The sequence below is a fragment of the Dromiciops gliroides genome, chromosome 5 (genome assembly GCF_019393635.1).
Source record: "Dromiciops gliroides isolate mDroGli1 chromosome 5, mDroGli1.pri, whole genome shotgun sequence".
NCBI classification, from domain to species: Eukaryota; Metazoa; Chordata; class Mammalia; order Microbiotheria; family Microbiotheriidae; genus Dromiciops; species Dromiciops gliroides.
In genome coordinates, this window is record NC_057865.1 from 143,890,289 (window position 1) to 143,918,228 (window position 27,940).

The 27,940-nt window shown below is 38.7% G+C and overlaps 3 protein-coding genes across 4 annotated transcripts in view; 1 reads left to right on the forward strand and 2 right to left on the reverse strand.

Annotated features, from left to right (window-relative positions):
- Positions 1 to 7,267, reverse strand: part of LOC122727941 (B-cell receptor-associated protein 29-like) — a 65,293-nt gene extending 58,026 nt beyond the window's left edge. The window contains exons 1-2 of the mRNA XM_043965899.1: positions 7,115 to 7,267; positions 6,488 to 6,595 (exon numbers count right to left, since the gene is read on the reverse strand). Coding sequence (XP_043821834.1) covers positions 6,488 to 6,579 — 92 coding nt within the window. The 5' untranslated portion in view covers positions 6,580 to 6,595; positions 7,115 to 7,267. The remainder of the gene's footprint in view (positions 1 to 6,487; positions 6,596 to 7,114) is intronic.
- A 1,694-nt stretch (positions 7,268 to 8,961) lies between these two features.
- DUS4L (dihydrouridine synthase 4 like) lies at positions 8,962 to 27,652 on the reverse strand. Its single transcript, XM_043965900.1, has 7 exons — positions 27,539 to 27,652; positions 21,534 to 21,676; positions 19,996 to 20,117; positions 17,638 to 17,755; positions 15,746 to 15,868; positions 13,819 to 14,045; positions 8,962 to 9,998 (listed from the first exon to the last, which is right to left on the reverse strand). Exons 2-7 carry the CDS (start codon positions 21,647 to 21,649, stop codon positions 9,730 to 9,732), a joined length of 975 nt encoding a protein of 324 aa, XP_043821835.1. The 5' UTR covers positions 21,650 to 21,676; positions 27,539 to 27,652; the 3' UTR covers positions 8,962 to 9,729.
- The window catches only part of COG5 (component of oligomeric golgi complex 5), a 349,622-nt gene continuing 349,280 nt past the window's right edge, over positions 27,599 to 27,940 (forward strand). The window contains exon 1 of one of the 2 annotated variants that reach the window (XM_043965892.1): positions 27,599 to 27,816. In XM_043965892.1, the coding sequence (XP_043821827.1) occupies positions 27,729 to 27,816 (88 nt within the window). In that variant the 5' untranslated portion in view covers positions 27,599 to 27,728. The remainder of the gene's footprint in view (positions 27,817 to 27,940) is intronic. The other variant, XM_043965890.1, reaches the window with a different exon arrangement.

Consider the following 27,940-nt stretch of genomic DNA (forward strand, 5'->3'; position numbering starts at 1 on the left):
CCTCCCCTCCACTTAGGTTCACTCCCTATCACACTCCCCACTGTAGCTGTTTCCAAACTTCTCTTCTTTCCTTAAGCCCTAACTCCACACCCCCATACCTTCTTCTTTCTGAACAGATGTGTCTGCTGGATTAGGTTGAAACCATCTATCAGGAGCCCCATACCTCCTAATAGCTTTATTAAAAATCTCTCTTCTTGCCAAAGCTCACACTCTCACATTCTCTCTCTTTCTCACCCCCACACCCCTTTCTCACAGTCACACACCCCCACACCCCTTTCTCCCATTTTCTTTCTCCACCCCTGAGTTTATTCCATTTATCTCTTCTAGCTCTAATACCACACCTCTATATACCTTCAAGCTTTCCTTATCGTCCTCTTCCCTCCCCAAATCACCACCAGATCTGTTCAGCTTTCCCCAATCCTCCCAAACAAACAAAAGCCTTCTACCTTGATCAGTGCTTATGATTGATTTCTGTTCTTTTTAAGTAACATCCTATGTCTTCAATTTACTGCTAAACTAAAGACGTTAATAGTGCAGTGGCACTGGGCCTGGGGTCAGGAAGACTCATCTTTCTGAGTTCAAATCTGGCTTCAGACACTTACTGTGTGACCCTGGGTAAGTTACTTAATCATGTTGGCCTCAGTTTCCTCATCTGTAAAATGAGCTGGAGGAAGGACATGGCAAACTACTCCATGGCTTTGCCAAGAAAATCCCAAACAGGGTCATGAAGAGTTGGAAACTACTGAATAACAAGAAAAAGTAGTCTATACTTACTATGTCCCATACCATTTTACTATCCATTCACTCCTTAATCTCTTGCAATCTGGCTTCTGACCCAATCACTCTATTGAAACTGCTCTCTCAAAAGTTTACCAATAACTCCAATTGCCTTTTTTAGTCCTTATCAAGCCTTAGCATCTGACACTGCTGACTGAATCTTCCCTATTCTTGAATCCCACTTTGTTTTTGGGTAAATCTTCCCTATTCTTGTTTTTGTTTTGGTTGGACAATGAGGGTTAAATGACTTGCCCAAGGGCACACAGCTAGTAAGTGTCGTGTCTGAGGTTGGATTTGAACTCAGGTCCTCCTGAATCCAGGGCGGGTGCTCTATTAACCGCACCACCTAGCTGCCCCCAAATCTTCCCTATTCTCAAAAAGACTTTTACTTGAGATCTTTGCAAACCATCATCCTATATGTCTCTTCCCTTTTTCAGCCAAACTCTACAAAAAAAGCTTTTTACATTCACTTCCTCTCCTCTCACTTGCCAGCCCTATGTATGCAATCTAGCTTCCCACCACAACAATCAACTGAAATTGCTCTTTTCACAGTTACTGATGGTCTCTAATTGTCAAATGACCTAGTCCTTCCCCAATTCTTCTCCTTCTTAACTTCTCTGCTACTTTTGACCTTGCTGACCATCCTGTGCTTCTGTATAATCTCTCTTCTCTGGGTTTTCATGACTTTATAGAGATATTAATAGGTAGTAGATCTGTGTCTAGCTCCTAGTCTCTCCCCTGTGTTTCAGGCACATATTACCTACTGGACATTTCAAACTCAACAAATTCAAAACTGGACTTGTTTCTCCCAAACCCTTCCCTCTTCCAAATTTCCCTATTTCTGCTGGAGACCCTCATATCCTTCTAGTATCCCAGGTCTGGAGCTCCAGCGTTATCCTGCCTAATTCTGACAGTTCTATCACTATGACATCTCAGATCCAACCTCTTCTCTATTCACATAGCTACTACTTTGGTTCAAGCCCACCTCACTCTTCACCTAGAGTACAATGCAACACCTTCCTAACTGGTCTCCCTGCCTCAAATGCCTCAGAGGAGCACACTTCTGCCAAAAAATTTTCTTTGAGCGCACATCAGACAAACATAACTCCAAACTCTACTGTCTTCTTATTGCTTCTACAATCACATATCCTTCATTTGGTCAAATTAGTTTCTTTTTTATTTATTTTTTTTTTGGGGGGGTGAGGCAATTGGGGTTAAGTGACTTGCCTAGGGCCACACAGCTAGTAAGTGTTAAGTGTCTGAGGCCAGATTTGAACTCAGGTCCTCCTGAATCCAGGGCCAGTGCTCTATCCACTGCACCACCTAGCTGCCCCTATATTAGTTTCTAATGCCTAGTTGTAAGTTAGTTTCCTGAGTCCAACTAGGTTTTTCCCTGATATTGATTTTTAAAGTCCTTTCTTAAAGTGTTCTCTGAGTGCAAAATCCCAACTTCTAGCTTAATCTCTTCAAAAAGCTTATTTTATATAGCATGGAACCTACTTTGCATACTGGTGGAACCACAGAGACAGAGGCAGGAAGTCATCCACACTGAACATTCTAAATGAATCATTAACTGAAGAATTTTGAATTTTACTTAGGAACCTGACCCTATTACTCTATTTCTAAAAGGAGTAGTAGGTGCTTATATGTTAGCTTAGGACCAAAATTAACACAACAAAGAGATGTGACATGCAGAATATCAGTTTCCTCCCAGGGTCGTTGTGAGATATTTGTAAAGCACTTAGCATGGTGCTTGGCACATAGTAGGCATTTAGTAAACACTAGTTTCCTTCCTACCTTCCTCCGGCTACATACATATAGTTATTCTACCTATCAACAAATATCAAACACGGGTATTTTGAGGATGTAAAAACAAAACCAACTTAAGGTATGGATTGTAATAAAATGGGCAAGAACCCTAGGTTCCTGTTTTGGGTTACACCTGTGTAACACTCAAGTCATTGAAATTCTTGGGACCTCAGTTTCCTCGTTTTTAAAATGAGGGGTTGGACTAGATGACTTGAGTTCTAAAAAATGTTATCATTCATTTCTTCCTTTCCTGTGGAAGAGATATGATAACTGATAAGCAGGCATACAGGAACCTTGGGCTCTGGGAATCAATCTAACAGCAGCAAAAGAATTCCAAAGACTGAAGAACTGGGACCAAGGCCCAGGTCCAGTACTGACCAAATTGTTCTCTGCCCCAGTTATATCTAAATAATGAGATGATTATCTTCTTCCACATTATCTGCTCCAGAGGCTCCCTCTCGTGTCCATGCCTTTGCTCTTGTTCCCTATGCCTAGAAAGCTCACCCTTGCCATATTCAGATATTTGAATGCCTTGTTGCTGAGTCATTTCAGTCATGTCTGACTCTTCGTGGCTCCCTTTGGGGGTTTTCTTGGCAAAAGTACTGGAGTGGTTTGCCATTTCCTTTTCTAGCTCATTTTACAGATAAGGAAACTGAGGCAAACAGGGGTAAGTGACATTCCTAGGGTCACACAGCTAAGTGTTTGAGGCCACATTTGAACTCAGGAATGTGAGTCTTCCTGACTCCAGGTACTGTATCCACTGTGCCATCTAGCTGCCCCAATTAATGCTACCCATCCTTCAAAGCTCAACCCAAATGCCACTTCCTCTAGAAAGTTTTCCTTAACATTCAATAGGAAACATTAATCAGGGTAATAAATGCTTATTTTTTCAATCATTAATTCAACAATTCACTTAGTTGAAGGAATGTCACATGGAAGAGGCATAAAGCTTGTTTCCCTATGTTTCAGGGGGCTGACTTTGAGTCCAAAAAGTCCTAACAGCAATGAGCAATTTGTCAAAGGGCAAACTTAGGCTTGCTTTAAAGAAAATCTTCCTAATGATTATAATTAACAAAGAATGGAATAGGCTGTCTTTGGAAGCAGTGGAGGTTTCCACGAAAAGGCAGCATGATCATTGGTTGGGTAGGTTGGAGCAGACCTGAGAGTCCTTCCACCTGAGATTCCATGATCCTACTGGTTCTAACATAATATTTTGTATAACAGCAATCTGTGTTTTTGTGTTATTCCCCTACTAGACTGTAAGCTCCCTGCGGGCAGTTATCTTAATTTAGTTTCTCTCCCAGAACACACCACACAGCTCTGCACAAGGTAGGCATTTGTAAATGTCTATTGTTGCTGGTTGCAACCACAACTGCTAACTTCTTATTTTGAATTGTATGTGGGTCTTTAAAACTATACTCCACTGGAAAACAGCACAATCAGTGATGCACAGTTTTGGTTTGTTGACTTGATTTAAACCATGTTTTCTCTTTGGTGACAACAAAGTATGAAAAAGATCTGTATATCTATATAATTCAGTAACAGACCTTCTCGAAGACTGGGATGTAAGCCAAATTATGTCCTGAGGTCTCTTAACTGACTCAATAACAAACTTGTTTTAAATGTGATGTCTATCTTACTGTTATTTGTGAAAGAATAACGGGAGCATATATAAAACTGATTTGTGTAATTTTTACCCAAAACCTGTTTCATTGTTCATGTTGTTACGCTTTTTAATCTAAACATGATTAACTCATAAAGAGTTATCACTTAGAGCAGAGTACTTCAGGGGCTGGAACAAAAAGTACTTTTGTCATATGCTAAATAAGACGTTTAGCATCCAAATTTCATTTTGGAGAATAGTTAGAAAATTCTTACAGGAGTTATCAGTGATCAAATATCAAAAACGAATTTAAAATCAAATTGTTTTAGTAAAAGTTTTAAAATATGCTCTACATTAGATTAATTTTTATTGTTTTGATACCATTAAAATGAATGAATTTATCATTAATAAATGAGAAGCACTATAACAGCAATACATTAGCAGATAGGTAGCATGTAATAGATAGCAATATAAGTAGCATATTCTAATAGAAACCAATAATAGATAGATGGCCTCATTGGTGCAAGTCCCATCTCTAACATATGATGGCTAAGTGACCCTAGGCAATCTATTTAACCTTAGTGTCTCAAGTAACTCTCTGTAAGAGAAGGTGCTGATGACTCCCCACTCTTTCTCCACCACAATGGAGTGACCTTTTTATTCTGGGAGCTCACTCTGTCCTTGGAAGTACTTTCTACTCCTGTGGTCCCTTGCTTTGATTAATTGGCTCCTCCCAGAATCTCCATTTTAAAGAAAGTATCCAGGCCAGTCATAGCTTCATTAGCACATTTCAGCTCAGTGCCTGGTACACAGTAAGTTCTTAATTTTTTTTTTGTTGTTTTTTGGTGGGGCAATGAGGGTTAAGTGACTTGCCCAGGGTCACACAGCTAGTAAGTGTCAAGTGTCTGAGGCCAAATTTGAACTCGGGTCCTCCTGAATCCAGGGTCTTGCTTCACCCACTGCTCCATCTAGTTGCTCCCCTTAATTAATGTTTAATGACTTGTTGCCTGTTGATGTGCTTTGGCAGAGAAGGTTCCTCACCTGGAGCTCAGGACATGGATGAAAACAGTGTAGTTAAAAAAAAAATCATGAATAAATGAATCACTAATGAAAACTATCAGCTACACATGAGAATCATTGGCTTATAATCCTAAAGAAACAAGTATTAGACAATACTTTTACTGTTCCAATGTCAAAAATGGTAACCCTTTGCCCATATAATGGCAATCACGTTGCATCACAGGTTGGGTTGTTGTGCTTTTCATGGGAACATGGAACAAATTAACATGGGAAGTACATTGAGCATTAAGAAATGGACTTGGTCCAAAATGTGATTTTGTCAGTATGGAAAACTCCACAATTTGGCAACTCCTTTTAATAGACTGAAGATGGACAATTCAGCTGTAAATTCTCTCTCATTGTTCTTGGGACACTGAGATTAAATGACTGACCCATAGCCACACAGTCAGTATGTGTCGGAGGTAGGACTTTCCTGTATCATCCTCACTACCTACCAATGCTGGGCATCACTACAAACAGCTCAGAGTCAGATCTGAGTCTGAATCTTGCTCTAGACATGTGTGCGATCCTGAGTGAGTTTCTTAACCTAGGTCTCAGTTTCTCCAACTGTAAAAAGAATAATAATAACACTTAATTCACAGGTTAGTTGTGAGGATCAGATGAAACAATCCATGTGAAGTGCTTTGCTAACCTTAAAGTGATTAATTGTCAACTATCATTTATTGGGCTCTTAAGGTGTACCAGGCATAGTGCCGCTGAGGGCAGAAACATAAAATACAAGCAGAAAGACAGCCCCTGCCCTACAGAGAAGCTTATGTTCCATAATATGGGGAAGACGACATATAAAAGGTGGCTGAAAAGGGGGATGGGGGAATTGACAAAGGAACCGCCCACTCAGGAGAGGAAGGAGATGCGGGCTCCTGCTATCATTACTATTACTTCATGACTCTTCAGCCACACAAATTTTTGAAATTAAGTAACTCCTTGCCAAGCAGCTGGACCCAATGGAATTAAAACCGGCTAGGTAAATTTCCTCAGTGAAGAAATGAAGTAAACAGAAGCATTAAAAAAAAGCCCTTAGTTTCATTAAAAAAAAACCACTTTAATTTTGTTCTTCTTTATACATTGTTTCTTTTTATACCGGTCCCCTCGGAATGATCACGAGTCACTAAGTGGGTACACCTCACCCCTTCCCCCCTTCCCCCCTTCCCCCCTTCCCTTCGGTTCTGGCCCCAGCGGCACAGAGTGCCCCAGGGATCTGCAGGGAAGGTTTCCTACCTCTGAGGAGGAACAAACGGTAGGCAGAGGATTAAAATGAGTCCTATTTCGGCATAGAGAAAGCTTGCCACTGCTGCCCACTGCAGGGTCATGTTTGCACGTCCACTCCTGGGGAGACAAACAGACCCATTTCACTTTCCGGCCCCCCTGCGGAAGCGCGGCCGGAAGCCCCGAGGGGGCGTTTCCCCCCAGGCCCGGCGAGAAGCTGGGGACCCCTGGGCCCGGCGGGGAAATGGAGCCGGGGATCTCGGCCTCCTGGCCGGCCGCCGCTTCGCAGGAGGCCCGCCCGGATGGGCAGCCTCCTGCCTACTCTGCCCACTTTCGACGCCGGGACGCCCCGGAGCGCCCGCTCGCCCCCCAAGTTCGTCCGTGGGCGGCGCCAGCACGCGCCAAGTTCACAGTTGGAGGGGGAGGGGGCAGCAGGCCTCCGGGGAAAGGGCGCCCCTCGGGACCTGCGCGAGCAGAGAGTGGGGGGGCCCCCGTATGCCTCAGCCTGGGCCGTACTTCTCCGCCTCCTGCGTCCGCAGCAACTGGGGTCGAGCTACGCCGGGGGCAAAGAGCGACCCTGAGGCCGGCCCTGCCTGGGGCCCTGGGGAGAAAGGCCTCAGTTTCCCTAAGCGTACTTACCTCTGCCAGGCGGCCCGGGAGCGGCGGCAGCGGCAGCCGGCGGTGCTGGGCAGGTGCTGCTGGTGCCCCTGCGCGGGGACGTCAGACGCTGCGGCAGGGGGGCGGGGGGAGGAGGAGGAGGAGGAGGAAGAGGAGGGAGGGAGGGAAAGGAGAGTGTAGTCCGAGCCCCAGAGGGGAAGTGGGGACGTCGCCTCTCCTAGGCCAGCAGCTCCTTCCAGCCAAGCCTCTGGGGGGAAGGGAACACTTTCTCTAGTGACTTTGGTGGTGGCAACATCATTATGTTCATTGATAATTATCATTAAATTAATTGCTAGTGGTGGGGTTACGGTGGTGACTCATCACCTAGCTAATTGGCTGGCTCATCCTCATCCCCAACCATACACATACCTCCTTTAGGCGAAAAGGATGGGATGGGGAGAAGGGACCAGCAGTAGAGAGGTTTATAAATTGAGAGTTTAGAAATCTAGTCCAGCTGCGTCATTTTACAGATGAGGAAACTGAGGCCCAGAGAGCCCTAGGTCTTAAGTGCCACACAGTAATGTTAAAGTGGGGTTCTAGGCCAGTTCCTCTGACTTCTGATCCACTGTACTTTCCAATTGCAACCACGCTACCTGTCCTTAAGCTTCTAGAAAGTAGGGACTATTTTTATTTATTACCAAGACGCCATGCATAAATCTTGATGCTGTTGGGGACGTATGATAACTGAGGGCTTTTATGAAGTCAGTATGGGCGGGTTTCCTTTCTGAAAGATTTGGTTCTTGAGTTAGTCTTCCCTTACCCTTCTTTCCTGCCTCCCTATATCTCCCCCTCTAAGTCTATTTCTACGGGGTTTGGGGGCTATTCTACCCTAACAGTCTCACTGATAATAGCCTGTCTTTTGATGTGCTGAGACCAGGGCAAAGCCTGTTAAATTGTACATAGCTCAGCATAACATGACACCAGAACACTCAAATCTAAGATTAGAGCCTCAGGTTCCTGATGTTTCCTGGGTCTCTTCCTGCCTACCAGCCCTATTCTTCTGTCTTCTGTGTATCGTCCTCCAGGTCTTGGCCTCTAACCTTAAGGAGTCTCATGGGACTCTGCCTCAGGCCCTCTTCTCTTTCTTGTCTACACTACTTAACTTGGTGATCATCTCCAGGATCAAATACAAAATTCTGTTTGGCTTTGAAAGCCTTTCATAATCTAGGCTTTCCTTCCCTGTTCCCCCAAGTCTTTCTATACCTAACTCCCTGAAGTGTACTGGTAAATGACACTGGCCTCCTTTCTAATCCACAAACAGGATACTATCCTTCAGATTTTCTTCTTTCACTCTGTCTAGTTCTCTCCTTTCTCCCTAAGACTCTTTCTTGTATCAAACCTATTTGTGTTCATGTGGTTTTCATCACAGATCTCTTATTTTAAGTTCTAAGAATTGCTTGGGACACATAGAGGTTAAATGACTTGCCCAGAGTTAAGTAAATTACAGAGGGTTTTGAACCCAGGTCCTTCCTGTCTCTGGGCCCAACACTCTATCCATTGTGCCATCTTGTGTCTATAACCTTGTACCTGTTAAGTGTTCACTAAATTTTAAACTGAATCCAGTATTTAACACTGGTTAACTTTATGTCTAATCAGTTAATCAACAAGCATTTATTAAACACTTACTATTGCCAGGTATCATGTCAAATGTTTAGGATACCAAGAAGGTTCCTTCAAAGAACTCACATTTTAACAAAAAGTTTTAATAGAGAGCTCTAACAATACAATATTAATTAGAAAATGTATAGAAAAATAAATTTTATTAAAACATTCCAGAACATGACTATTTTGCAAAACAAAATTTATTTAAGAAAAAGTTTGAGGAATTTAGCAGTTCTTATACAATTTTCACATCATATTTTCAATTTATTTGCTAATACAATGGAGTATAAATATTTGCTGTCAAACATCTAAAACAATTATAGGATTGAACTAATTTCAGTATAAAATACTCAATTCCAGTAGTGGCATATCCTCCTCAGCATATGGTAAAATTCTCTTAGCAAAGAACTCAATATTGTCATCAGTCAAAGAAAAGCATGAAATTACCAAAACTTGCTTATCAAAACTGGTTTAATACTTTTTAAAATTTAAAGAAGGATAAGCTTTCTTTTTGTTTTCCACTAAGTCAGATGTTCATAATCCTTTACAATCTATCACTAAAAACATTCATCCTTAATATGACAGATACAGACATCTCAGCTAGGAAACTACTTCATGGATGGGAAAGGGAATGTCGTTAATTTACTTTTTCAGGAATGTGTTTATCAAGTTCTTTCAATTTCCTAAATGGTCTGGGAGTACTGAGAAGTTGTTAAACAGAAGGACTTTGGCACTGCTTTTATAACTTCTCTGCAGTTATTTTTATTAAAAAATAAATGTGTTGCAATTTTCATATCCACATATAGGAGCTATATTCAAATCACAAATATTTTTAAAATAAAATATTATAAAAATATTAAAGATACAATCCCTTCAGAAAAAATTCAGATAAAACTACATTACTAGTGAGCCTTTTCTGTGCACCAAAGGATTTAAAGAAACCAAGCATTGATTTAAAAACCATAATAACTGATTTTCATCATATAAAGAACACATTATATATTTGACACAGAGTTTGACATACTATAATGGTCTGTAAGGTAATCTAAAACTGCAGTTGTACTTGACAGAGCATTGAACACCTTTTTTTCTTGCTTTGATGTTATCCTTTCCATCATGTACATTAAATGATGATGAAAACACATAAAAGGTGTGCCATGCTCAAGAGCAATGTCAACCCAGTCCCAGATGCATTTCAGTGGGGTTTCTTTATATCCAGCAAACATGGCAGGATTTGCTAAAAGTCCTCTTGCAACCATTATGCCTATGTAAGAAATATAAGAAACAGTGGTGAATCACTATGAATACTATTAAAAATGGTCTAGTCAGAAGCAATCCCTTCCTAGTATTTTATTTGTACCTTTCTTAGGTATTTCCACACTCGTTCAGTTGTGTCTGACTATTCACAATCCTGTGGACCATACTGTCCATGGGATTTTCTTGGCAAAAATACTGGAGTGGTTTGCCATTTGCTTCTCTTGTGCAATAAGGCCAACAGAGGTTAAGTGATTTACCCAGGGTCATACAGCTAGTCAGTATCTGTGGCAAAATTTGAACTTGGGTCTTCCTGACTCCAGGCCCAGCACTCTATCTACCAAGCCACCTGGCAGACATATGTCTACTTCATTCTACACATATTATCCTTCCCTACTAAATGGAAAGCCATTATAAGGGCGTGGCTATGCCTCATTTATCTTTATATCATGCTTGATACCCAGTAGAGTAGCCTGCAAGTAATAGTAATGATAATAAATATTTCTTTATTGAAACAGAATGTAAAAATCAATACTTAGAAGAACTCAGTGAAGCTGAATAAATGCATTTGAAGGTTGTCATGACAAATTTTCCTAATACCATTACTGCATCATACTCAGTGTATTAATTCCCTGTTATCATACAACAGAGCTGTATTTGTGGAAGTTCATCCACCAGACTCTAAAAATCCATCTTCTCATGGTGAGCGAACAACCCATGGCTCTTGAAGCCTGTGCCAGATCTGCTAAGTTATAATAAGCAGGAACCTTGGAGCAATAACAGATGGGGGGGGGGGTTCTGCTGAGAACAAACTAGTTAAATATTCACTGGGTCATTCATTTTTTGGTCACAGCAAGCCAAGTAATGGACAAAACAACAAAATGGCCCCAAGTCCTCCATTGTTGTTGTCCAGTTATTTCAACTGTGTCTGATTCCCCATTTGGGATTTTCTTGGCAAAGATACTGGAGTGGTTTTGCTATTTCCTCAAGCTCATTTTACAGATAAGGAAACTGAGGCAAATGGTTAAGTGACTTGCCCAGGGTCACACAGTAAGTGCCTGAGGTCAGATTTAGATTCAGGTCTTCCTGACTCCATGTCCACTGCTTTATTTCTACATCTAGATGCCCTGAACAGTTCTGCATAGCTGCCTTAAAAATTGTTAGAGTTGTGAAGGGGCAGAAAAAGGAGACACATAATTTTCTGACTACCTACAACCACTAATTTAATTTTTAACATATGCTTTTTGTTCATTGACCAATAAGTTGGCATTCTGTGAGACAAACTGAACTCTGTTCATATTGACACTTTTATAATAAATAAGAATCAAAAGATATAAAAAAGTTGCAGTCAAATGGAAGGCCATTTTGCTGATTTATCCCAGAGAGGCAAAGAAAGAAGCAGGTTGAGTTGGTGTCATCATGTACCCCAAAGCAATAAGAATCATTATTTCATGGTATACTTGGTTATCTCATCTTGTACTACTCATGATAAGCAAACAGATCCTATGGAAAGAACTAGAGTTTATGCTTTACTGAGGGTAAAGAAGCAAAGAGGGGGGTGGCTAGGTGGCGCAGTGGATAAAGCACCGGCCCTGGATTCAGAAGTACCTGAGTTCAAATCCGGCCTCAGACACAAGGCACTTACTAGCTGTGTGACCCTGGGCAAGTCACTTAACCCCCATTGCCCCGCAAAAAAAAAAAAAACGAAAAAAAAAAACCCCAACAACAACAAAAAAAAAGAAGCAAAGAAATTCTATGAAGACCTGGATTAGGTTCTCAAAAACCAAGTCAACATATATCTTGAATTTTTGCTTTACTGAAAAAAGGGAATGATGGTAAAAAATGATGAGAAGAGTCCAAAAGTTCACGGAAGCTCCATGATTGTACATCATTAATATCTTTATTGAGTAGAGATGCAGTGGCAGACTTTTAAAACACACCACAAAAAAATGAAATTGAATACAGGCAGATGATTGGAACAAAGGTCAATTTAAGTTTTTTTTTGTGCGTGTGAGGCAATTGGGGTTAAGTGACTTGCCCAGGGTCACACAGCTAGTAAGTGTTAAGTGTCTGAGGCCGGATTTGAACTCAGGTACTCCTGACTCCAGGGCCGGTGCTCTATCCACTGCGCCACCTAGTTGCCCCCAATTTAAGTTTTTAAAGAAATAGATGGAAATATAAACATGAGGAGGCACTGCTTTTGATGACAGAAGCTGTAACCCAATAGGTTGACTTTGAAAACTGGACAATTGTTTTAAAAAAAAAATCACCTATTCTTAAAAGAGTTTATCAAATAAAAACCCATTAGTACAATAAGGCTGAAAAGTCCAGATGCCACCTAAATCAATAAATGCAATCTAGCTGGGGAGAAAAAATGTGGCCACTGAAGGCTACAATGGCTAAGAGTGTGGAAAGTAATTTGCAAAATAGTTCAGGAGCCTGGCAAAAGAAAGTATCACTGCACAAAGCTGAAAATCAATGTTTGGCTGGACTATACATATTTATTATAAGGGAGGGTTTCTTATTAGAGGTGAGAATGGGTTAGTAGGTAATGAAGAAGAGCCAAAAACGTGTTTAAATAATTTTTTTAAATGCCCAGAAGAAAACAAAAATAAGTATAGAAGGGAACTCAAACTGAACTTTGTTACTGTCTTAAGTTTAAGAATAATTAAGAGACATTGTACAAAATAGTATCTTCAGTTTCTCATATAATCTTTTTGTTTATTTGTTTTTGAGTTTCTTATATAATCTTTTGTTTTGTGGGGCAGTGGGGGTTAAGTGACTTGCCCAGGGTCACACAGCTAAGTGTCAAGTGTCTGGGGCCACATTTGAACTCAGGTACTCTTGAATCCAAGGCCGGTGTTTTATCCACTGCACCACCTAGCTGCCTCTTCTTATATAATATTAAATTTTTTCTTTCTATATTGCAAGCTTCTTATTTGTTGAATAAGACAATGATAATTAATATTAATTATTAATAATAACACACACATATTTATAAAGCAACTAAAAAACCGAACCTATGGAAGTCTAGAATGAGACGCAGCTAAACCAAATTATTATTGCATACTTTCTATAAGTGAAAGTTAGATAACAACAAAAAAGGGGTACAGATCTGCTACCCTTTTAATTATTTTCAGAGGCAGTAAGAATGGAATGAGTACATTTTGACTTTACTACCTCCTTAACCTGATATGCTATGTGCTGAAGTGGCAGTTGCAATTAGAATGAAGTTGGAGAGAATGCTTTGAACCAACTTCAGGGAGCTACTATGGTGGAAAGGAACTATTGCTGAATATGCAAACAGAACCCTGGGGTTAGATTCCTGCTTTATAATTTAATAACTTGGGCAAATCACTTCTTGGAGTCCTCAGTTTACTAATCTGGAAAACGAAGTGGTCAGACTAGGTGATCTCTAAAGTCCCTTCTAGCTCTGAATATTTGATCCCAAATTGCCTGCTGCCACCAACAGCCATTTCTTTAATGCCACTATATCCCTGATTATGTTATATGCTTGCAAACAAAGCATCTCTGTAATATCAGTGGGTAGGTCAATAAAAGACATTAACTGGAAAAGCCACTACTCTATGGGGTGCTTGAGTCCACTGGTAGATAATCTGGAAGCATATTACCAACTGAATGACATAAAGATATTAAAGTGACCATCCCACCTGAAGCATTATTCTACTGTTTACTAAATAAGAGTTAATACTAAGGATATGAAAGGTACCTAGCCTAAATTAGGTTATTGGGAGAATATGGCTCAATGTTAAACAGAAATTATAATTGTAATAAGTTTCTTATTATTTAAGTAAAAAGATAAATCTTACCATTTGTCCCAGTTATTTCCTGAACATTTTCTGCTTCCTTTAAGCTTTTAATGTCTCCATTAGCAATTATAGGTATAGACAAATTTTCTTTAATTATTTTAATTGCATCATAGTGTACTGGTTGGTGTCTTTCTTCAATATTTCTCCCATGGACTGTAATCCAGGAAACCCCTGCTGCTTCAGCTTTCCGACAAAGATCTACAGTTCTTGTAAGATCATCATGGATCCTAAAATTCCAAAACATTTTATAGCACAAGAAAATTAAAAAACTGATAAACTAAACAAATTAAAACTGTCACTTTTGCATGGTATAATTTTATCTACTAAGTTTTCTTAGTGATCCAAACACTAGAAGTGGACTGGGGTTTTACTTAGAAATACAGTCTACTTCAGTCTATCTGGTGTTGTTATTTGACTCCTGGCACCAAGAAGATCACTGCCAGGTTATCCCATAGTATCCCATACCACTAGTTTTGTTATTTGGCAGAAGTCCTCATTTTCTAAGCTCTGCAATGATGTCCTAAACTCTGCATTAGGACAGAAAGAAGCAGCTCTATAACTCCCAGTGAGAAAAGTGAAAACTGTATCTTAAAGTACCAATAGTCTGATAATGTTCAAGCTCCAAAAGATGATGTAGTTTTCTTTTAAGAACTGTTTTAAATCCTTTGACCACTTATCTACTGACAAACACTTTGGGTGTTCTATGGACTGCCTCTTTATGTTGGCTATCAGAGAGAAATGATATTTCTTCCTCCCCCCACTCTGAAATTGACCCCTTCCCCTCTTATCCTAGTTGCATTGGTTTTTAAAGGAAATTATTAGAATTCTAAGGCTTTATTTGTAGAGAAGTATCAGTTTGACTGAATTTAATAAAACTTTGGTTTTGGTGGGGGTAAAACAATATGACAGGGGCAGCTAGATGGCACAGTGGATAGAGCACCGGCCCTGGAGCCAGGAGTACCTGAGTTCAAATCCGGCCTCAGACACTTAACACTTACTAACTGTGTGACCCTGGGCAAGTCGCTTAACCCCAATTGCCTCACTAAAACAAAACAAAACAAAACAATATGACAACAGCAGAAATAAAATGTACTTATGAAGTTTCTACTGTGTATTAGGTCACTAAGTTAACTACAAAGTTTAGATAATACTTGTTATGTTCCCTGCCTTCTAAGAGCTTGTTAGTCTGGGAGAAATAAGACACCAATGCGGATAACATAATACACAATAAGGGCATTCAAGGGTTACAAAACAAATTATTATATAGAGTCTGAGGAGCCTGGAATAAGGCTTCCCTTCTAGAGATGGTAAGATTTGAACTGGGCTTTAAAAGATATATACGAGTTCAAAAGGTAAAGGTAGTAAGGGTGGGCATTCCATGCATAGGAAACCATATCCGCAGAGGTAATAAGGCAGAGCAAGGCAAAAAGCTGTCTAATTTGGCTAAAACACAGTGTGTTAAGGATAGTAATAGACAAGGTTGGAAAGATAGGGGAATATCAAATTTTGGGGGTGGGGCCATCTGCACTTTGATTTATATAAAATAATCAGTTGGGCTTGTTTTTTACTTTTCAATGGACTGTTTTGGTATTAAAACATTTTTTTGTTGATAATTGTATTTAAAAATATAAAGTAGTCAGTACGTGATCTTAATAAATCGCTCAATCTAGGTAAAAGTTTCCTAGCCAAATGGCTGCTGAAAACACTGTAAGACTTATTTTACCCTACTGCAGGTTTTCATATTTTAATAGTGGTCCTCTGTATCTTCGTGCCAAATCAAAAAAAAAAAAAAAGCATCAGGACATTCACAATCCTATCACCCTCATTCCAAATGAAAAATATAAACTAAGCACTTTGATAAAAGGTACATTTAAAGTAATAAAATATACTCTGTCAACAGATTAAAAAATATATGAATTTTTTTTACCTTATTTTAATGGACACTGAAAACTTTGGGTTTTCCACTCGACTTCTTACTTGTTTAACCATATCTTGAACAAGTTCAGGCTTATTTATTAAACATGCCCCATATCCTTCTGTTATGGCCCATCTTAAAAAAGAACAAAATGAAAAATGTGTATAATAAGAGGGCTTTTTACTGTGTGTGTGTGTGTGTGTGTGTGTGTGTGTGTGTGTGTGTGTGTGTGTGTGTGTGTGTGAGAGAGAGAGAGAGAGAGAGAGAGAGAGAGAGAGAGAGAGAGAGAGAGAGAGAGAGAGAGAGAGAGAGATATTTCCTGGTATACCTGAAAGCAAGTGGTTACCCTTTCTTGTTGTAATTGTGGAAGTAAGTGGAAGATGAGTTAAATGGAACCACTAGCATGTATAGAATGTTTATTTTTCTACATATAAAAATATTTCTTTGACCTATAACCAGAGAAGCAATGATTTCTGGTATGTTTCCAAGAGGCACAATGTGATGTTAGACAAACATATTCCAGGATGGATATAAAGTCAGAAAAATATAATTTCCAAATCACACTAAGCCAGAACAATTTCTTCTGTGTCACTGAAATCAGGTTCCTTAAATTTGATTATTACTATATGTGCACATACTCAGAGGCAGAAACATGTACATAGCTAGAAAAGATAATGAAGTTTTTGAGTTATACTAGCAACACTAATAAACCTTATTTAACTCATTTTAATGAGTATATCAATGTGGCTATTTGATTACACATTGTATTCAAAACTTTGATTTTCTTTTTTGAGTATTATAACATTTGGAATTATTAACAGACCAAAACTAGTACAGTTTCTTAAATACTTCTTACCAACACTCGGTTAACTATGCAACTAAATATTGTACTTTTTTGGGGGAAAAAAGATAGCTGTTATAAAAGTTGGCCTTAAAAAAACGGGGCAGCTAGGTTGCTCAGTAGATAATGCATCAGTCCTGGATTTGGGAGGACCTGAGTTCAAATGTGACCTCAGATACTTGACACTTATTACCTGTGTGACCCTGGGCAAGTCACTTGACCCTCATTGCCCTGCAAAAAACCCAAAACCCAAACCCCCAAAACAAGGGAGTGAATTACAAAAAAGGGTAGGGAGAACTCCCAAATCACAGAATTGCATATCTTAGAGCACAAAGTGTGTCAAGGGTAGTAATATCAGACAAGGTTGGAAAAATAGGGGGATACCAGATTTTGGAGGTGGGGCCATCTGCATTTTTATTTATAGCAAATAACCAGCTGGGCTGGTTGAAGTGGCATTAAAACGTGTTATTCCTGGGGGGCAGCTAGGTGGTGCAATGCATAAAGCACAGGCTCTAGATTCAGAAGGACCTGAGTTCAAATTTGGCCTCAGACACTTGACACATTGCTAGCTGTGTGACCCCGGGCAAGTGACTTAACCCTCATTGCCCCGCCAAAAACAAAACAAAACAAAAAAACCCCATGTTATTCCTTTTTCCTATACACTGGAACCTCACCAAAACAGTGTACATAGGTTCACATTATGGTGCCTTACAATGAGGTCCTTTTGATGTTAGTAACTAAACCTTCAAAGGCAGGGCTCAAGAGAGAGATAAATGTTATACCAAATTCAATTAGCAAGGTAAAATTGCAAAAGCACCCTAGTATTTATTGGTCTCTTTAGCTCTTAGGAACAACAGGGTTTCAAAAACCTTAAGGTTAATCTATTCATTTTTTTTCTCTACCAGATTATCTTGTTTCTAGTTTAGAATATTTATCCTTAATATTCTATTTCATGTGAATTATTTTCCTTTTAAATTTTGGAAAACTAGAAAGATATTTTACCATGTTCATATAGATTTTCCTAATCTTTTCAGTAAATCCTTCCAACTTCTTTGAGTTTTACCTCTGAGGGCAACCACAGTTAATGTCTATTCCATTCGCATAAGGACAGACTATTCGGGCAGCATCAGATAAAAGTTGTGCATCGTTAGCAGCAAATTGAACAATCAGCGGACAATCACCTGATAAAATGAACATCTCATCATTAAAATTCAGAAGAAATAACATGGAGTATTAAAAATAACACCCAGAAATTGACTATGTAAGGTAAAACAATATTAACTATTTTCAATGTATTAAAACATCTATCCAGATAGGATTACATTTTTAGGAAGAATCAGATGTGAACTTTCTGAAAGTTTATGCAGAATGAGAGGATTTACCTTTTTTTCTCATGAAAATGGTAGATGGAATATTTTCTCTGTTTTATGTTCTAAAGAATAATAGGAACTGTCTCTTAGCAGAAACAGAATGGGAGAATTTAATCACTCATCCTGTATGGTTTTTTCCTGTACACCACTATTTAGAAGATACTTAATAGAAACATGTTAATTGCACATTAATTTTTTGGAAAAAATTCTATTAAGAGGAAAAGAAACTAACTTTGCAACAAACTTTTACTGCCATCCTCCTAAACTAATCCAATGGTCCAGTAAAGCAATAAGCATTTATTAAGTGCTCACTATGTACCAAGCACTGGGGATAGAAAGAAAAAAAACAATTCCTGCTCTCAAAGAATTCAGTTTTATGAGAGAGACAAAATACAAACAACTATGTACAAATAAGAGATATACAGAATAAATTGGAGATTATTGGAAGGTAGGCAACAGCTTTAAAGAAGTCTGGAAAAAGCATCTTATAGAATGTGAGATTTTAGCTCAGACTTGAAGCCAGAAGAGGGAGAAGAGGGAGAAGATTCCAGTCAATGGGGACAGTCAGGGAGATGGGAGATGATGTCTTCTGTTCAACAAACAGTAATGAGGTCAGTGCCATTAGGTTGTGAAGCATGTGGAGAGAAGTAAGATCTAAGAGATGGAAAGGTATGAAGGGGCCATATCATGAAGACCTTTAAACGACAAAGAGAAGATTTTATAGTTGATCTTGGAGGCAACATGAAGCCACTGGAGTTTAGTGAATTAGGGGTAAGGGGCAGGGGGCCAGTTACAGTCACACCAGTGCTAACATTTAAGAAGATGGATTTGAGAGCTGAGTGGAGGATGAACTAGAGTAGGGAGACCAACCAGAAAGGTATTACAACAGTGCAGGTGTGAGGTAATGACAATGTGTGCCAGGGTGGTGGTAGTGTAAGAAGAAAGAAGCAGGTATAGACTAGAGATACTGTAAATGTAAAATCAATAGGACTTGACAACATATTGGCTATTGGGGGGGTGTGTGTGAGAGAGAGTAAGGAGTGGAGGATGACACTTAGATTGTAAACTTGGATGACTGGATGGTAGTACCCTCCACGGTAATAGGAAAGTGAGGAAGAGGGCAAGGCTTAGGGAGAAAGATAATGAGTTCATTATTTGGACATGTGAGTTTATGATGTCTACAGGACAAACAGATAGAGATATTCAATAGGCAGGTGGAAATAGGATCCTGGAGGTCAGGAAAAAGATTAGGACTGGACAAGTAGATCTAGGAATTATGAGCATAGCACTGATATCAACAAGCAAAATCTTTGTTCCTCCATTTCCTCTCCTCTCCATCTTTAATAGTAACCTTGGACTAATATCCTTTTCTTATAGAGAGATTTAGTCAAACATATGTTATTGGTTTTATAATGATTACTTAGTTCAAATTCTATTACATTCTACTGTCTAGTGTTATTCTATTAAACCCTTCTATAAACTCTATATTCACTCAAAGGATATTAATCTGTCTTTTGAATATAATCCATGCTTTCTGGTCTTTGCTCATATTATTCTCTTTGTCTGGAACTGACTTCCTCAAACTCTTGGCCTCTTCAATTTCTACCTATCCTGTAGAACCCAATTCAGATGCCATGAAGCCTTGGGTGATACACCTGGTTGGTAATGACCTCTGTTTGGGTACTACTTTAAGGTTTTCAAAACTTTTTTTTCATAACCCCATAAAGCAATTGGATCTTTCCACCTCAGATCTCATACTGCATGTTGTTTTGTACATCCCTAATGTAGTTATCCTGTGTTAGCTAGTTATCTCTGTATGCATCTTACTAAATTTTAGGTTCCATAAAGACAGGGACCATTGTATCTAAACTTGTGCAATGAAGATTACCTTTGTGCTCAGTACAAAGTAGACAAAATGTTTGTGGAACTGAAACTAACTGTTGAATAAGCTGTGCAGCAAATGAGTATTCTGTGAAGTCTCAAGTCCAAAAGGATGTTTTTTGAAAAACAAAATTCTACTACACAATATACAATAGACTGACTATACATACCTTTGTTTGTGGTGAATTCACTGTCTCTGGCTTTTATAGATCGGACAAAATCAGCAGCAACTATCATTGGAGTATAACACAGATCACAGTTATATTTCCTCACAAGTGTTCTGAAAGCCAATCTGCGAGCAAATGAACACTTTAATCCAGCATTTCCAAAGCACCACAATCTAATTTACTTCTAAATGCAATAAAATATTACTCAGCATAATTAAGGTTAAGAAATATTCCTTGAATCAAGTTCACCAAAATACTACAAAGAACTGAGCTAATTATACTTCTTGTTTAATAGTTTAAATTGTCAGTTTAAAAATACCAAGTCAAATTTAAAAAGTAAAATAAAAGAACCAGTCTTGTTTTATACTTAATAAAATGAAATCTGTTAAGTTTTTAGTATCTGTCAGTCATTGGTGAATGAGTCAACTGAATTTTCTAGTTTAACAGATTAAGCACTTGTATGAGGCCTACTTGTACAAGTAATTAAAGAGGTCTTAAAAATTACATGGATGAGGTTGTGATGGATGATGTGAACCAACAGCAAACTAATTCTTAATTATGGTTATGTTCAGAAACATGGATAGAAACTTTATTAGGTGCTTATTCAACTATGGAAATGGACAAAGGTGGTTAAATAGATGAGGTTCTGCCTTCTTATAGCCTTTAACACTTATCTTTTCCATGAAGCATTACCAGGTTATTACAACTAAGTAGTCTCACCCTTTGTTTGAACCTCTATAGTATTTAATAATATAATACTTATATTACCCTATATACTTATTATCTATTATTATCTACTTATTATCATTATATAATATAGGAAGGATATAGAATAATAAGTGTATGTATGCATGTATTGTGTGTGTGTGTGTGTATACACACACACACACACATATATACATACCCTATATATATTCCATGGGTACTGTATTGTTTCCCAAACAAAACATATGCTTCTTTAGGGTAGAGATTGTGTCCCATAATTCTTTTGTATTCCTTACAATAATCTAGTTCAGTTCTGGGTAAATTTTAGGTACTGAATATAAACCTGTTGAATTAAAATAAATGTTTTCCTCCTCAAACTTCACAAATAAACTTTGAAAGTTCCTGAAAAAACAAAGGTTTTAAAAAATTAATGTCTGAAGATGATGGTGATTCCAGTAAATGGGAAATAGTAACAACAATGTAAATGGTATTGTTTCTGCTTCTCTTAGCAGGTAGAGTAATCTAGATGGAGTCTAGGTTGAGGCAGAAAGTATAAGTTTTACTTTGTGGAAAAATAGTTAACCTAATTTGTACTCCCCCCAAAGAGAAATTTATTGTATCTGTAATGAGCTTTATTTTTCTGCTATCCCTAATCATCCTGCCTTATAAATGCTGACTATCATTTGGTTGCTGGAGCATTCTTTTGGTTGAACGTTTCAGACATGGTCACCTGTGGTGCCAATTATTTGAAAGTGAGGGTGGAGAATGTTAAATATAATTCCAAAAGGAAAAAATCACAGAAAATGCAAAACATAATAATCATTCACCATACTTACTTTGAATATCGAACCATAGGAGCACATATTTTTACCAGGTGCCCAGATTGAAACATTTCCAGTGGATCTTTTGTTCTTTCTTGACATTGTGTAGTTTTTGTGTAATCACAACTCATGAATACCAGTTGTTGTTTTTTTTAATTCTGAAAAAGATAATCCATTTTCATATAGAAACATGCCGTTCATTAGATATGTATCCAGTACATGTTTATTAAGGGTCTATCATAGGAAAGCCATTTTCTTAGGCATTGGGGATACAATGACAAAACATTTAGTGCCTCCAATAAGCTGAAATCCTACTAGAGAAATAAACGTGTGAATTTTAATATTCCAATATTCCAATGAATCTGTTATTTTATTGATGTGGGATAAATGATATAGATCAAAACCCATTTATGTCATTTATCTTGTACAGTTCTCTTCTATGTCTTTCCCCAATTTTGCTTTGGGGCTCCCACTGGACATGCTGTGGGCTTTCCCCATGTTTACCTGAAATCATGTAGATGCCATTACAGCACATGGGCTATATCCATCAGTTATCCCTCATGATGGAACATACACACACACACATAAAGTATGTATGCCATCAATTGAGTCAAATTGGTTGGCAAATAAGGTTTTTTCTGATCTTCCAAGTGTTAGATGGGATACTACAAATTTGGTTACTCATTAAAATCACCCATAATTTTTAACATTTTGTAAAGCAATGCTATCTGTACTAGATACAAAGGAGACTTCCTTGTGTTGAACATTTACATTCAATTGTGTAATTATTACAGCTACATTTCTTGGTTTGAGCCATCCATGTACTTATTCAATATATTGTTCAAGCACTTCCTATATGCATTGTGCTAGACACTGAAGGAGACAAAATAATACCTATCATTTATAAAGTGCTAAAGTAACTCTGTGAGGTAGATGCTACCACTGTAATCTCCATTTTACAGATGAGGAAACTGAGACAAAAAGGAATTAAATGATTTGCCTCAGGTCAAATAGCTAGGAAGCATCAGTGGTAGTATTAGAACCCCAATCTTCCTAACTTGGGCCTGTCATCTTACTACATTATAGCACTTAGTCTTTGTCCTTTAGGAGAAAGCTTCTTAAACTGTGGGTTGAAACCCCATAGGGGGTTGGGAAAAATTTGGCAGTAAATATTGGTTTTGTAAAAATTTCTCAGCTAAAAAGGGGTCACAAGTGGAAAAAGTTTAAGAAACCCTGCTTTAGGATAAGAGCTTATAATCAAGGAGGTGGACATAAGGCTTATATAAAAATAAAGTACAAATGAGAATATGCTAAGTGTTTATGTGAGGAGTCCAATTTGGCTCTAGCTTAGAGGAATTGAGTAACTGCTATTGATTTGACTAATTTGCCATACAGTGGAGCACAAATATAGTTTATTAATATGGAGTTCTTTGGATAAGATTACTCGTTTTAATGATTAGTGTTCATACATTAAAAAAAAATCCAGAGGCAAAATATAAACTAAGTGTCCATTTGTTATGCTTTTAATGACAGTGCCATCTGGCAATAATTTTATGCCAAGTTTTGAATGTCACTAAGGCACTCTTCCATATTGTCCACAAGAAAAGTATGGAATACTTTGTCAAATGCTAGAAGTAAACTGTATCTGCCACATTCCCCTGATCTGCCAGTCTAAATCTGGCTTTCAAGTAGTAGTGCCTTTTTAAAAAATGGGTGGAGATCTGTTTTTGAAGCCCTTCTAGCTTTTTTATTCTTACCTAGATATCACTGATTGTCCCTTAAAAAACATTCTAGAATTTTGCCAAGAATCAAAGTCAAACTCACTGTTCTATAGCTTGTGGACTACAGTTTCCTTTGCTGAAAATGGAGACATTCACTTTATTTAATACAGTAGCACTCTTTCCTGGTTAAAACTGTCATTTTGTGTGTGTGTGTGTGTGTTTTGTTTTGTTTTTTGCAGGGCAATGAGGATTAAGTGACTTGTCCAGGATCGCATAGCTAGTAAGTGTCAAGTGTCTGAGGCCACATTTGAACTCAGGTCCTCCTGAATCCAAGGTTGGTGCTTTATCCACCGCGCCACCTAGCTGCCCCTAAAACTCTCATTTGAAGAAGACAATGTTCTGAGGATTTCAGATATAGTTCACTTGAGCTTTAAATTCATGAAGGGGAGTTTGGTACTTTCTTACTGCTTATCTTGCATCTTGATAGCCTAGAAGGTTGGGCTTCATCTAACAACATGAAATGTACCTTTGGGTTGACAAAATCAAGTTTTGTTTGTTGTTTTTTTTGGGAGGGGAGATTTATATAGAGCTTTTAAAATTATGAATTTGGCCAATAACAAATATTTCCACATATGAAAATGAAGGAAAACCACATATGAAACCATGACTCTCAATCATGTACAGCTTTTTAAAAAAAGTATATATATATATATATATATATATATATATATATATTTTTGTTTGTTTGTTTGTTTGTTTGTTTGTTTGTTTTAGTGAGGCAATTGGGGTTAAGTGACTTGCCCAGGGTCACACAGCTAGTAAGTGTTAAGTGTCTAAGGCCGGATTTGAACTCAGGTACTCCTGACTCCAGGGCCGGTGCTCTATTCACTGCGCCATCTAGCTGCCCCCAAAGTATATATGTTTAACATAATAATTTCAATATTATCCTGCTTCACTTTTGGAACTCCTGGTCTCTTCTATGCATTTTATAAATGTTTCATGAATGTTCTTTTCTTTCTTTTATTTTTTGATATCACTATAACCACTGCCCCTCCCCCAACACTACAAAACAAAAATGCTCTCCCTTGTAAAAAGTATAGGTATGCAAACCATCCACACATTCTGCAACTCTAGTCTATCATCTCTGTTATTATGGTCTTCTGGAGTTGTGGTTGCTCACTGTTGATATGAGTTATAGCTTTCAAAGAGTAAAATCAATTTCATATATACAAAAGGGTCTAGCAAGTTAGCAGTTGATGTGACAAATACCTAGAGCACATGTTATTAATCTAGGGTCCCTGATCATGTATTATTATGCTGAAATAGTTATCAAAATATTTAAAAACACATAAACATTCACAAACCCAAGGTTAAGAACACTATACTTAAAAATGATTTTTAAGTGTGGAGAGTATTTTTCCTGACTGCTATAAAGCTACCAAAGATCTGCAAAGAAGGGATAAACTTCACACATAAAACTTGCTACTATTGTTACTTAATGTAATCACAAAGCAACCCACTCAAAACAGTTTTGCAGTAGACATCAACATAATTATCCTTATAGTCAAGTACTCTTGGCATCTCAGTGAAATATAATTATTGAAGGATGTTAGGTCTTGACCTTTCCTGTAGTATAAGCATTTGGTATAGGTTTTTTTGGCAGGGTACCAAGAAAGTACCATGTCATGGTCTTTTAAGTCCAACAAAACTCTTACTCATCCTTTTATGGGTGTTTTTCTTCTGCTTGATCCCCTTTGTTGATTCTTGGCCATATCTGTTTTTCCTTACAGGATTCTTGGGGTAAAATTCCTTTTCAAAAATGCAGTTTCCAGCCAATCGAGGCATGCATACTACTTTTGAATATGTAATACTTCAGGTCAAATAATTCAAAATATGTTTAAGAACCTATTATGTGCAAGGTACTGTACTAGGCATTGGCAATATAAAGATAAAAATGAAACAGTACCTGACCTCAAGGAGAAGACTTGTAAAGGAAGGATACAATATGTAAACAGATAAGTAAATACAAGATAATCTGAAGAGGGAGAGAACAATAACACAATTTAGGGAACGGGGAAGCATGGAACATACAACCTGAACCTCCAAAAAAAATAGAGAGTTAAAGAAAAGGAGATGAGGAAATATGTTCCAGCCATGGCAAACAGTAATATGAAGAATAGAGGAAAGACCCAACATGGTTAAGTGGGAAAACACTGGCTTTGGAGTTGGAAGATATGGACCAAAATCCTGCCTTGGTCATAATCCAAAGTCAGTCAAAACTTTTCTGGGCTTAAGTTTCCTTGTATGTAAAAAGAGAGTCTGTTGTTAAATAATATATACACATATGTAAGTAAATAAAATGTGTGCAAAGTAAATGTAAGGTAATCTGGGAGATGGGAAGGCACTAGTAACTGGGAAAATTAGGAAATCTCATATAGGAAGTGCTGCTTGAGATGAGCTCTGAAGGAAGATAGAGGTTCTAAGTGGCCGAGATTTCAAGCCCAATTCAAACACCATCTTTTTTTATTAGCTACTCCTTTATTTAGATACTAGAAGGACCTCACAAAATATTTTGCTTTATATTTATTTCTTCCTAATACCTATCATTTAGAGCTGGAAGGGACCTTTGAGGTTATTAGTCTAATCCACTCATTTTACAGGTAGGATTCTGTAGATTTTACAGAGGAGATTCTGTGATTCTACATGGAGAAGTTCCAATCTACATTAATAAAGGGAGATAAAATCAAATAAAATCACAGTTCCTTGAAGTAAAAGTATCTCTTCATCACTGATCTCTCTCTCTCTCCCTGATAAACTTCCTATCTTTCTCCTGAAGAAAAAACTAAGCAATAGGTTTCTCTCCCTCCATATCTGGAAACTGAGTTTCTGAGTGAGGATGATTTGCTCAAGATCAAACTTTGACTCCAAATTCAGGACTTCTTCCACTTTACAACACTGCCACTCATATAATTATAATAACTATCTGTTAGCATGATAAGAATTCAATTAGAAATTCTATACAGGCAATGACCATAATTCACGTAAACAGCATCTTCCCTCAACAAGTGATTATTGTGGGGATGGAGTGCTTAGAAATAATTCTGAAACTGAAGTCTAACAATCTGGGAGCACAGGACCCACAGATGGTGACAACTGATTAGTTGCTCTTTTTTCTTTCTCTGTAGGCTAAATTGAGTGAAATAAGTCCTTTTCTGAACTTCCCAGTAGTTAGCACTCTTTCCTTCTTGAAATCACCCTGTGTATACATGCTTATGCTATCTGGTGCAGTCGAGAATATGTTGTATTTGGAATCAGAGGATCTTGGAACAAGCTCAACCACTTGCTACTTCTATGACCTGGGACATGTCAGGTCTTTGTGCCTCAGTTTCCTCATCTGTAAAATGAAGGGGTTTGTCTCCATACTTTTGGAGGGTCCCTTTCAATGAAGTTCTAAATCTATGACTCTTTGTTGTATCTTCCTAGCAAAGTAGCTGTAAGCTCCATGTAGGCAGAAACTGTTTTGCATGTGTCCCTATTGCCATGTACATAGTAGGCATTTAATTAATAATTGATTAATAGAATTAAAGTGACTGAACCATTTTGGACCATTTTCCTGCGTGCTTATTTTTTTCTATGAAGGTGTGTAAGGAGGACTGGTCTAGTAGAAAGGAACAGTGGTATTCAAGTGAGATACCCTGGGTTTGGCTACTGGCTGTGACCCTGGGCTTATTAATCTATAAAATGAGGGGGCTGGGCTCCACGGCCTTTAGGGACCCTTCTAATGCTGAATCTATTAGCCTGTGACTCTGGGCCTTCCTTTCTTCATCTGCAAAATGAAGGGCTCTGGACCAGAGGGCTTCTGGGTCACGTCCAGTGCTACAACTACGATCCTATGATTCTCTGGGCCTCAGTTTCCTTATTCGTAAAAGGAGAAGGGGAGAGGGGTATTGGATCAGCGGCTCTCGAACTTTTGGATATCAGGGCTCTTTCACACTCTTAAAAATTACTGAGATCTCCCCCAGAGCACTTTTATTTATGTGGGTTATAGTTAGAAGTTAAAACTCCTTAGCATTCTTCTGAGCCCAGATTGAGAACTTCTGAACCTTCCAGCTCGACATCTGTGATCACGTGAGTTTCTGGGCCTCTGTTTCCTCGTTTGCCCAGCCACAGACCACCGCAGACGTCCCTTCTCGCTTTGTGGTCCCTTCCCCCATCCCTCATCGCCTTCCAGGAGTACAGAACGTTAAGGACCGGGCGGTACCTGTCACTCCACCCCCTCACATCACCCACGCGACTCACCCTTGGGTCACTAGCTCTCCGGCTCTCTCGGCAACCAGGGGAAGCCTAGGGAGTCGCGCACGCGCACAAAAAACCCTGCCGAGCTGAGCCCGAGCTCGATCCCGAGCTCGCCGGCGCGGGGTTTGTGCGTCACCAGCCTCGGCCGAGGAGGGCTGTGCTGCTTGACGTCATCAGTCCTGCACCTGCCAACATGGAAGGCACCGGTGTCGCTGAATCTGGGGCTGAGGCTCTTGGTTCTGAAGCGGCTCCGGTCACGGTCCGGGAACTTCTGCAGGACGGTGAGGGAGCAGGCCCGGGCTGGGGGTAGGGAGCTCCGCCGGGCCGCCGGGCTTGTCGCTAGGGCTGTCAATCTAACGCTTTGCTGTTGCAGAAAGTTTTCCGGGTCCCAGGGTGCTAGGTCCT